Consider the following 12,140-nt stretch of genomic DNA (forward strand, 5'->3'; position numbering starts at 1 on the left):
CAGTTTTCCTTTTTACTACATGGATTTATCAAAAAAGACTGACATTTCACACATAAGTATTATACTGCACCCTCAGTCAGATCGACTACAACTAAATATGATCACAATAGTTGTATTTTTTTTAAATTTTTGCATTAGATAAAAGAAAAGAAGAAACTATAAGGAAACCACAGGTGCAATCATTTTTACACACAGGGTCCAAGATCACATCTGATGTTTCCATAGATATAGGCTTGGTCCCGCTACAGTTTGATCATCTTTGGTTTATTGGTCTGGTGTTACTTCAGAGTTTAGATGGGTTCATGTGCGTTTATGGATATGCAGGACAGTGTTACAGATGGGGCAGGTATGCTCCACATCCTTGCAAGCATCCACACAGAAGGGGATAAAACAGCAAGGCCAGAACCTGGTGCAGGAATAGTAAAGTCAATATAATGCTTGATTACTGTGTTTGTGTGTGTGTGTGTGTGTGTGTGTGTGTGTGTGTGTGTGTGTGTGTGTGTGTGTGTGTGTCACTACTCACAAGAAGACTCCGAGTATGCCACAGATTAGCCAAGTGAGGAGACCATTTTTGTACACGATGTTAGTGAGAACAGTGGTTTGGCAGCGAGGACACACCATCTGTCCAGGGGAATCAGTTGGCCTCTGCTGCACCACCACCACCTGAGTCACTGAGTAGAAAAAAACTATTACTACTGACAATTACGACCCACATATCCCCATCACTGAACACAAAGCTTATGACGTTGTAGAGAGACCCTCACCAGGCATCACGGTCTGAGGTTGTTGCGGGGAGTAATGGTAAGCAGGTTGGCGAACTGAATAAAAGAAGAAGACATTTAGATTGAGAAAGGCTTAGGCAACTAAATGAAATAGAAGCTGCCACATAGATTAAATGGAATAACTCAAGAAATGAAAACAACATCACTGTAAAAGAGAAAAACAATCAGATAAAATGACAAAGACAAAAGTTCCTGAAGTCTTACCAGGCTGGACAAAATGCGGAGGAGGGTTCATATTGGCCCCCATGTAGTAGTCAACAGGGGGGCCTGGGTATGGCGGTGCTGGTGCACTTGTCATTGTTGGGGGGGGTCGTTCACCCTTTTCCATGATGTCTGTCTAATGGACCAGTGAAAAAGCTTGTAAGGCACAGAAAATTAGTTTTTTTTTTTTAAAAGGACCCGGATGATGTGCCTCGTAATCCAACTGGTCCCCTGATGAATCATTGAAGGAAAGTAGCGACGGACACCATAAAGGAATAAATGGGAAGGTGCAACAACACTGACTATGCAGGCAAGCAGGTTAGGTTGGATTACAAAGGCTACAAATATGCTGCAGTTTGACACAACCAAAGCAAATACACAAAGCAAAACCTTGTACATGGCACAAGGAAATGCAATGAAAATACAGAAAGTACAAGCAAATAAAGCAAATGCGTATAGTAACATGCTTGTAATTAGTACTAGGTTTAACAGTCTTCATGTAAAGTCAACACTTAAATATCTGATTATGTTCATCCAAATATTTATAGTAATGTACTTATCATACAATTAGAAAGTTTGAAAAAAACCTAAAAACTTACTTATAAAAACGTAATGATTTATTAATTTGCTTTTTTAGGAGCTTTCAATTATACATCACAGTTTTTAAACAAGAGCTCTTATAAAAATGGAGTTGAGTTGTATTATTTTCATCTTGTCCTGCGGTTTCTTTGGAGGTCAAAATGTAACTTTCATGCTTAATCAGAATGTTAAAACTAAAATAAACTTTTCATTCAGTTTTTTTTGTGTCCCAATGAATTTCGTTGTATTGTGTATAGAACAATTCCTCTTTGCTTCTGTTTTCTGTTGTACATTTGTTATTGTGTTTCTCACAGTAATGTATTTGTGTGTGTGTGTTGTTTTTTTAAAATTGTGACTTGCATTATCGAAGTGAGCTTGTGTTTTTCCGACTGCATGCACTGTGCCCTCTTGTTCAACCTGTTCTATGAATTTCCCATGAACATGGTTGCTGTAAATATTCCTGTCATGCTCATTTGCTCCTTGGAAATCTATTCTCATGGTTGAAGATTATGATTCTGACCATGAGAATAGATTAGGTAACAAAAGTTATAAAATAGCCCTTTAAACTTATCATGCGTTTCATATGTGACAAACCCAAGCCTCTGTTTAACTGGTACACACAAAAACCAAGCAACACACACACACACACACACACACACACACACACACATAAATTTGCAACATTAGGTGAGGCATAGTTTTTTTCCCCTTACCACAAAACATAAATTGACAAACCCATGTTTAGCTTGGATTCAACACAGAGGTTATTTTTATATTTCATCTCTGGTCTATAGACATCAACACATAGTTCCTTAAACTTTTAAACACATTTCTTGTCTTAACACTAAAATGCTACCGAGTGTCCGTGCTTTCATTTCGAATCACAAGCAGGAAGCCTTGAGGTTCTGCTGGCATATAAATAAATAAATAGAAAAATACAAATCCTTGCAGTTTCCATCTCTGTGTATTATTTATCGCTGCTCACCTTGATAAGGAGGACAAAATGGAGTGTGAGATCCCGGCACCGCTTCCCTTCTGTGATGCTGGAGAGAGACAATGAGATAAATGTGATTCTAGGGGGAGGAGGTGGAGCAACACTGGGTGTACATGCCATGTATTAGTATTTGTAGAGTGTCAACACATCACTCTCTCACTACAACACATACACTGTGTAAATAGCCAGAGAAGCTTGACGAGTAGCAAGAGAAGAGGCCAGGGGGTCTCTGTGTGATGAAATGCTTCTGACCCTTCAGAAGCATTTCATCACATTCATTTAGCTGACATTTTGTCCAAATTGACTTACAATAAATGCATTCAACCATGAAGATATGACCCCTAAAGTGCAAAGAATCGTGAGAGTACATAAACATTTATCAAACAGGCAAAAAACAGCTTCAAGTGCTTTTTTAGATTTTTTTTAAATGATTTATTTTTTCGTGTAATGATTCAAGGACTGAGGTGCAGCCTGAACAGGTCATCTTTCAGTGTGCGACGGAAGCATAAAAGGGTTTTCGTCTGCCCACGCCTCGCAGTGAGGGCATAACAAGCCGTCTGCCAATAGCAGAGCGGAGCTGGGGTGTAAGTTTTGACCATTTTCTGGATGTAGGCAAGGGCCTAAGCCATTCACAGCACTGTGGCTGAGGCGAGTACCAGTGCCTTGAATCGGATTGGAGCCACCACCGGGAGCCAGTGCAGGGTGCGGAGGAGCGGTGTAGTGTCGGGGAGAATTTTGGTAGATTTTGGCAGATTTAGAGTCTCCAATTAACCTAACCCCATTCTGCATGTCTGTGGACTGTGGGAGGAAGCTGGACTACCCAGAGGGAAACACAGGGAGAACATGCGAAACACCGCTATCTATCTATATTTCTTATTGGTGTAAGTACATCAATCCATCTATCTATCTATCTATCTATCTATCTATCTATCTATCTATCTATCTATCTATCTATCTATCTACCTATCTATCTATCTATCTATCTATCTATCTATCTATCTATCTGTCATCCAAAAATAAAACGATCTAAAAAGTCCCAAAGCACATCACTCACCAAGGCTTAAAATGCTGCGGGAGCATTAGTGAGACTGCATGGTTTGACCACATGCTCAGAATGTCCCATGGGAGCATAGAAGGCTGTGATTCATCCCCCTCCCTTCACTAAATGATGAAGCATTGCGCACAACAAGTTCATGGAGAGGTTTGAACGTGGAGCTGATGACCTCTGAAGTCATTGAATGGTCTGAGTGTCTTGTCTTTTTTTGTCGACAAAGAAAAGTCCTACTCCTTGTGTAGTCATACACCATCCATAGTCTGTAAGGGGGCAACGGTTTGGATTTGTACTAACTGAAAACCTGACTTAAGTCACAATACTTTGGTCAGGTCAGGATGTTCAATGTCTTTGGTTCCATCTGCTGGAGAGACGGCAGAGGATTAAACAGGTGGCATGTTATACTTTTCCTTTAGTATTTGAAACAATGATACAATTGTTTTACATCTTTAGATTTTGTATCGATTATCTAATTGTATTTAGATTTCTCCGTGCAGCACTTTTAGTCAACACGTATGATTTTAAACATGCTCTGTAAATGAATTTGACTTTGCACGAAATATCCTAGTATTGAATGCATGTTGGTGGTATGCACCAAATCATGTCAGTTAAAGCTCAGTGTGTCTCATTAACCAGGTTTGGATCAAGGGGCATTCAGGTCATCAGACCACTCCCTTTTGTCTTTTATATGTCTACTATAAGAACTACACAACCACGTGTGTAGGATTGCACAGCCTTTGGCGAAGGTGCGCGTTCTGCTGAGTGCCATTCCAGTTTCAGATGTAACACTGCATAGTGGCCACTTGGTAGAAGTGTTCAACCAGGAATATATAGAGAGAGATTCTATGGCGGTGTGTTGCTTGTATCATTGGTGCGAGCTAAAGTCACAAACTACAAAAAAATAGATTGAGATACTGATTTGAGATACTTTAACTCATGTTATCATTTTTTAATTTTTCTGTTTAATTTTACATTTGAGAGAAAATGTATTTTTACTCTACCACAATTTTTGACAGCTATGATTATTTTACAGATAAAGATTTAGGTAGGTTGAATTACCCAATAATAGCATCATGGCATGATTAACATTTTTGGGGCCCCTTGGAGAAAAGATGCCCAATACCCTGAAACTAACCAGCACTCCTTTGCTTGAGTATGGCTGGTCCCAGGTTGTCATTCATTTAGATGTGCCCTCATTTTTTTGTAGGGAAATGCACCATGGAAACACAGTATCAACTACAATCTCATCTTAAAGTTAGACTTTGACACAAGGCCCCTTGTACAAAACTGGGTCACAGACATCGGGTAACAATGCAGAACCCACGTTCTTGTTCACACAGAGAACCTGGGGCTGCTGTGTCTGTGAAGTAGACGCCCCTCTGCTCTCTGTAACTGTAGCACATCATTTGATGTGAAGATGGTAGCTCAGAGGAGACGGTACCTGTGTTTCTGCCTTTGATAAAAAAAACAGATCAAAATTTCATAGACTCGTTTTATAGATCATCTCGTCTTTGCTCTGAGGCATCTTACGATCATAACTCATGTCTCCTTATATTGTAATAAAATCTGGTTATGAAAAAATATCGTGGTTATAATTCAGTGTCACTGCAGAGTAGCTAAAAAGTAATTTACAACTTCTAAACCGTAGTTAAGTTTATGCCATATTTGTAAAGTTATTACAAGAATCGTTTTTCGTGTGATTTCATTTGGCTTTCCTATTGTATCACAGGATCAAAAAACAGTGAGACCTCTGTTACACCAAGATGTGACACAGAAACGAAGCAAAACAGAGCAAATACGAAAAATTCCCAGTGAACTGGCCACATTTACTTTCAGACAGTGCTGTAGGTTTTTATCAGCTATATGCATAGAAATAGCCTTAAACAGATCATGTCACACGTTGACGTTTTGTCAACATGAGTCATTTTTCACAAGATTCCACTCATAGTATTTTTTTTCACACATATATGCCGTACACAGATGTCACACTCATCAGGGAGAACGTTGGTATAAACAGACACAAGCTGCTGCTGCTGCAGCTGCAGAGAGACGGAGGCGTGTCTTTCTTTGAGCGGGCTGACGGCAAATAGGGAAAAAATTAAATTGAAAAGTTCAGTAACATGAATACTTGATATGGCGCCCATGTTAGCCAACAGCAGACTGTTCACACACCCAGCGGACACTGACTAACACTAACAATTATTCCATTTTGTGTTTGCGGACGACTGAATGATGCAAGTCCAGTCTTTCGTCTCTCTGTCCTTCTCCAACACCTCCTGAGGGATTCCTGTGACTGTTTGACAGCCAAATACTTTTGTGTGTTCACTAGCTAAAATTAGTCCCTCTCTGTATCTGTCTGCTATTTGATGTCAGGTACATAGTGTACTGTACGTAGCTTTTTTTCTTCTTTTTTTAAGCTCCTGAGAGGCATGGGGAAATACACACAAGAGCAGAGAGCCTGAACCACAACAACAGACAGCCCTAAAACAGAAACAACAAGCTGAAAGACACTAAAGCACCACGTTGAGGAAAAGTTTGGTGATACTTCTGTGTGGGTTTGAGAGCTACTGTCCTTCACACAACAGAGTTATATTTTCTGTTGTTGAAAATGTAGTTTAATGCAGATTTAAGGGTTTTTTTCCTGGATGGATAAAAGAACCTTTAAAACCTTCCTTTTTAATTAATCCCAAGCAACACATGTCGATATGCTTGGCTTGTTCGTGCATGTCTTGCCTTAAATGGCGACAGATGTCGGGATGAAAGCTGGCGGTCAGACACGTGTTCCCTCATTTTGCCTTCCTTGTGGCAAGGTTTTGAAACGCTTCCAGCATCAAATGTATCCTCCAGTTGGCGCACTGCAGAGAAAACTGGTGCCAGAAGAGCCTTTTAATTGGGCGCAGACGAAGAACATCGGCGCTGATTCATTATCATCATCAAAAAGAATGGAGGAGCACTACTCAGGAAAATTGAGCAGCTCAAGGAAAGATTACGTTGTCAGATGTTTTTTATATTCCTTAATTTACTTTTCTTCACATTCTCTCGGTCCATGCATTCATCCACTCAAGCTGATGGAAGATTGTTATGGCAACACTGTTTCCTGGCTGTGACTGACATTAAAATTCCTTTCCTATCACATTTCTTACATCTTTGTTCCCTTGCTGAGGACACAATGAAAAGTAGAATACTCTTCGGACAGAAAATTAAAAAAGGAAAAATATAATGCACCCTGAAAAGAAATTCAGATTTCTCTGGGTTTGAAATTTGCTGGTAAATGTCAGGATACAAAAGAGAACAGAACACAAAGAGTTCTTTTCTTTTAATTGAAGGTATGAAAGTTACATATCATACTTTCATCTCCAGTTCTCTGGGCCATTATTCCAGCCGTGTAATCAGAAAATATTTGTAGATGAGATGCAGCGTGAACAGAGCCGGCACGACCATAGACTGTATATAACAATGGACGTAGTCACCGTGTCCAGAAAGTGAAGCCAATGCGGAAGTGCCTAAAACCAGTATTCTCTCAAATGGCCAGCAGAGGGCGACTCCACTGGTTACCAAAATTAGTTAGTTTCATCGTTTTATAAAAAACGCACGGGTTCGTCAAACTTAAAACATCGAGAGCCCCATAAGAGCTTGGGCTGGCTCTGAGCGTGGCTGCTGTCGACTGGAGAGAACGGAGCAGCTCTGTGATTCTGGAGTCGCAGGATTGAGGGCAACTGATATGAGGACCTGTTTGTGTCAGACACAAGAAAGAAGACTATTTCAATCCAAGTCATTTGCAGCTCATGCAAGTGAGGACCAAGTGTGAAGGTGTGAATCACTGCTGTAGGAGCAGCAGGCCAAGAGCTCGTCGGCGTCGGAATGATTTGTGTATAAGGAATCCCAACATGAAATGGCAGGGCGTTGTTAATCCATGTTTATGCCGTCACAGAATCAAATCAATGTCTGTAGCAGCAGGACAGTTGCTCTGGTGTTGCAAGTCACACCTCTGATTCTGGAACACCTACACATTATGTTAAGTCATACACGCTGCGCCAACACTGTATGCTGGCTTGTTTGGTTCAGGCATAGCAAAGGCGGCATATGGGTTGTAGGGCATGTGCAATATTAACGCTGTGGGCTGATGATAAATTAATGGTAACTGTGTGCATGGTGGAGGGGGGAGGCAAGGAAAGTTTATGGGTTTTTTATTGAGAGTATGTGCAACATAGGTTGGGTGTTGTAGGGTATCATGTAATATATACCATCATGGCTTTGCAGGGGAATAGGAAATTGCAGAGGATCCTGTCAGGAATGTTCGACTGTTTAATGCAGTTGAATGTCTATGTGGAATGAAGGGGTGCTGATGTGATGCTGTGCTCTCTCGATTGCCCAAGAAAAAATGATCCTAAGGAAGACAATGAAGGCTAATCTAATCTAATCTAATCCAATGAGGGGTCTTCATGTTGGGAATATAGAAGAATCTCTGAATAAAAGAGGTTTATATTCTCAGCTTTGAATTTAAGGTTGTTTACATTAAAGGTAGATGAACAGTGTTTTTAGCTGATGCACAGAACAGCAATTTTAAGAGACATGAAATAAAATTGGAAAAGGCAGTTTCTGAATAAATTGCGGTGTGAATGCTGGCTGCTGAAAGGCTGATGCCAAACTGGATTGCCGGCTTGAATTTGGATGAAGAAGCTGAGGGAGGAGGAGGAGTAGGAAAGGTAGGAAATCCATAGTTAATCATTAGTAGAATGATATGCGAAAAATATTTTCTGAAGAATAATATGAAAGTTATGAAAAAGTTGAATACAAGCCAATTTTGTAGATTAACATATGGTGTTATTCTACATCTAACAGACATTACATCTTGTTTGTTTTGGAGGGGGGTGTGATAAATGCAGACCGCCAAAAGTGTGGCCTTACATATTTCATGAACCCTGCTCTTCATTTTGCTCCCCAGCAGACGTCGGTTTCTACAAACACACACACACAAACAGGATTTTTGCAAAGACTTTTCTGGACACCACAGATTGTGTAAATTCCACTGTGGCTATGGTGGTGATAACTTGTACTGTAATCACAAGGATCACAGATACAGGTATTCTGTGTTTCTAGTTCTGGTTTATGTCAAAGCAAACAACTTAACATGCATCTTTGCATCTCTTCTTTTGGGTTGGAGCTTCTCTTCTTCATCATTCACTCGAGCTAAAGATTCTCTAAAAGGTTTGAACCAGCACGACCTCCTCCTTTCTGTCTTTGAGACATTTTAAAGGTCTGGTCATATCAGAAAGTGTCAGTTCGAAGCTTGTCAGCGTGTCCCAGCAGAAGGCTTGTCGATGTAGTGACTGGTAGAGGAACTACTGTACCTGGTTAAAAACCGATGAAAACTCGAGCAGTACTGTTTTCTCTGTACTGTGCACTGCAGTCTGTCCTTCATGTGTGGTATATCTTTAGGTGCATTTTAACAAAATCTCACATCCGGATTGCTTGAAACATTTTACTGATTGAAGCAAGTTGAACTCCATTAAGTGTTGTTGTTTGTTAGTTTTTTTCTCTCACAAGAACCAATCAGTATCTCCGAAACCACTGATTGCACATGATACATCTCATCGCTGCAGCGGTGCAGTTTGAAAATGACTCTAATTGGCTGAATAGAGGCCGTACCATCACAGGGTCAGAGAGAGAGTGATTGGATTATTGATTGGCAGGCAGGTGGACATCGTCTGTGGAGAAGTACTTGGTGACATCCAAGCAAACATGAAGCAAAGAGAAATGAGGCGAGCAGAACAACAACAGTGGCTGCCAAAGCATTTCCAATGCTGGCTAGATACAGACACGCAGCACCTGCCCACTTTAGATGTAAATCTTAAGGTTATGAAATGAACCCCGGTTCTTTGAGCAATATGAGCGAGATGTCTCACTATGGAAGCCCATATCTCAATACCTTGTGTCCATCTGCACCAGGTAGTCCCACCTACCATAAATAGTGTGTGTTGACGACGCGCATGGAAATGTCTGTCTACACCACCTGTGGAGGTTTACCGGGCAAACCCAACGTGGATGAGACCTTGGAGTCAGACCCAGAAATCGCCGGAGGGAGCGCATATCCCATCTGGCCTGGCAACGCCTCGGGATCCCGCAGGAGGAAGCGTGGTCGGGGAGAGGGATGTCTTCAACACCCTGCTTTGCTGGCGCCTCCGTGAGCCCTTCTCGGATAAGTGGAAGGAAATGGATGGACGGGTGGATATATCATGTCTCCTATAGATTCCTCTCGCTGCGTTTTTCTTTTGAAATTCATATATGCATCCCTTTCATCTTTCACTCCGACGTGACCCCCCACCACCACCACTTCTTTCCCTCATGCGTCTCTTTCTCCCCGTCTGTCACCACAGGTCCTGTCACCTGCCTCTCCTGCTCTGTGTGCATGCCTGTGCCTGTGCCTTTGTGCATGTGTGAGTGTCCAAGCTTGTTTGTTAGTAAAAAGGTCAAGCAAAGCAAGCCCACAAAGCCACGCATCCAACAGCAACCGCGCATTCCTTTCGCTCCGACCGTCTGAGCAGGAGGGAAGACCGGAACGTTGTGGTATATTACATTGATGGGAGAATCTGTTTTCAAGCTACAGCATGCTATGCTATAAGATAGCGAGGATGCATTGAGATTCTTTTTTTCTGTCAGTCAGCCAGTGAGTCTGTAGACAGATATATTGAGTGACAGTCAAACCCCTGGTGATTAACTTCACGTCCTAATGCAGAGAGAAAGCTCTCTTCAAGGGAGCATATGACAAGCTTTGATGGTCACTTGACTGACCTACCTTTTATGTCTTCTTAAAGAGAAGAAACAAGGGCATAAAACTGATGGTCAGAAGTTTACATTTCAGTGATGAGTCCTATTCATCATTTAGATTAGATCCGATTAGATCGTACTTATTTCAGACACGTACAGTAGATCCATGTCAGTAAAGAAAAGAGAATTCCCCCACTAATGTACTTCTTACAAAGTACTGATTAGGATGTAAATGTATGTAATGTAATGCTCGGCGATGGTGCAGGTGGGGATCTAGCATGTAATTAAAGTGGGTAAAACAAGAATAGTCTCTGACACAAAAAAGAATAAATTAAACCCTTTTCTGAAGTGTTAATTGTGTTGACGATCAGCAGAAGGAGACTGTAATTAGACCTGTTCTCTGCACTGCAGCCAGGATGAAACACAAGAGACAAGGATCTCCTCCAACATGGGGGATTGCTAAAGTGTCTCAAAGACTTGGTTTTTTTTTTTAAATCAAGACAATAAAGGACAGAAGGACTCTTTCAGTTTTTTGGGGGGAGGTTTACATGGGACTCATTATCTCGTAATCCGTTCTTGCATGGTTTACATGATGTGCGAGCTAACCAATACCATTCAGTCACCAAAAGCACATTCATTTAATTCAACTTACAAATATGCATATATTAAACAAACCCAAAGTCATGAAAAATACCCAAATCTGATTATATATATCTTGGTCGAGTGCACACACACAAACTATATTCATGCATATGTCTATAATGCCAGCGTAAGAGGACTAAATAACATGAATTATTCGAGCCAGTAGTGTATAATTCATTCCACGATGCTATTAACGTGTTTACATGAGCCTGTGTTTGTGTGTGAGAGGCCACATACAGTAAGTAATGAGGCCGAGTCAGCCTGACAACCAGTCTGCGGTCGTTACAAAGATGGGCCGTCTCCAAAGGCTTTCTGGGAAAGAGGACACACACAAGGGCGCACAGAGCCACATAATGACACAGTATGAGAATATGATTTCTGTCTATCTTCCTCCGAGTTAAAATATTAATAAAGGGTAAAAAAAAAAAAAAGTTAAAATGGTACCAATCGTTAAATATACCTCAATCATGGAAATTCACCCTTGACCTCTTTGATCACATCTGTGGTAAAATATTCTCCAGGGTTCACTTGACGGTTTATCCTGGAGCTTTTGACCTTATTCCATGGCCAAAGATATTTTGTCTGGCATCAGATATACAGTAATTGACCTCCATGATATTGCCCCAGACTCCTGGTGGATGACTTTGACCTTTGCCCAGTCGATACACTGACTAATGGTTCCTGACGCTGAAGTTCCTCCTTAATTCAAAAGATAATACCTGAGCAAAGATCCATTCACTTCAAAAAGTAATTTGGATATGGTCAAAAGCTCCAGAAGACGCTAGCAGTGTAGTTACCTTGTGTACCTTGAGTTTACAATATTTTATTGCAATATTATTTTTAAAATTGTATGGTTAAATTTAAATAAGCCCCTGACCAATCTTAAGTAAGGATTTTTATAGGAGATGGTTAAGCTCAGACAAACTGGAATCACCTTTTTTTTATAGATTTTTTATTTTTGATGAACCTTAAGTGCTCCTGTGTAACAAATGCTCTAAATCTTTTGTTGTATGGAGGCATCACTGCTTATATTCTGACTGTTTGGCTTCATCATGTCAGTCTGTAAATAGCCTGTCACTTGTATATCAAAAGCTCTTTACAAAATCAGTGGAGCAAGTTTGCG

The 12,140-nt window shown here is 40.7% G+C and overlaps 1 protein-coding gene across 2 annotated transcripts; it reads right to left on the reverse strand.

Moving 5' to 3' along the window:
- Positions 1-243: 243 nt before the first annotated feature.
- On the reverse strand, positions 244-2,672 carry LOC118312407 (lipopolysaccharide-induced tumor necrosis factor-alpha factor homolog). Of its 2 annotated transcripts, none has more exons than XM_035636973.1 (5): positions 2,548-2,672; positions 987-1,119; positions 765-818; positions 524-671; positions 244-406 (listed from the first exon to the last, which is right to left on the reverse strand). In XM_035636973.1, the coding sequence occupies exons 2-5, from the start codon at positions 1,108-1,110 to the stop codon at positions 301-303; spliced, it is 432 nt and encodes a 143-aa protein (XP_035492866.1). In that variant the 5' UTR covers positions 1,111-1,119; positions 2,548-2,672; the 3' UTR covers positions 244-300. The 2 variants fall into 2 exon arrangements, with proteins under 2 accessions (XP_035492866.1, XP_035492867.1); XM_035636974.1 differs by having other exon boundaries at positions 987-1,139; positions 2,548-2,623.
- Positions 2,673-12,140: the final 9,468 nt, after the last annotated feature.

This window comes from Scophthalmus maximus, chromosome 8, assembly GCF_022379125.1.
Source record: "Scophthalmus maximus strain ysfricsl-2021 chromosome 8, ASM2237912v1, whole genome shotgun sequence".
NCBI lineage: Eukaryota > Metazoa > Chordata > Actinopteri > Pleuronectiformes > Scophthalmidae > Scophthalmus > Scophthalmus maximus.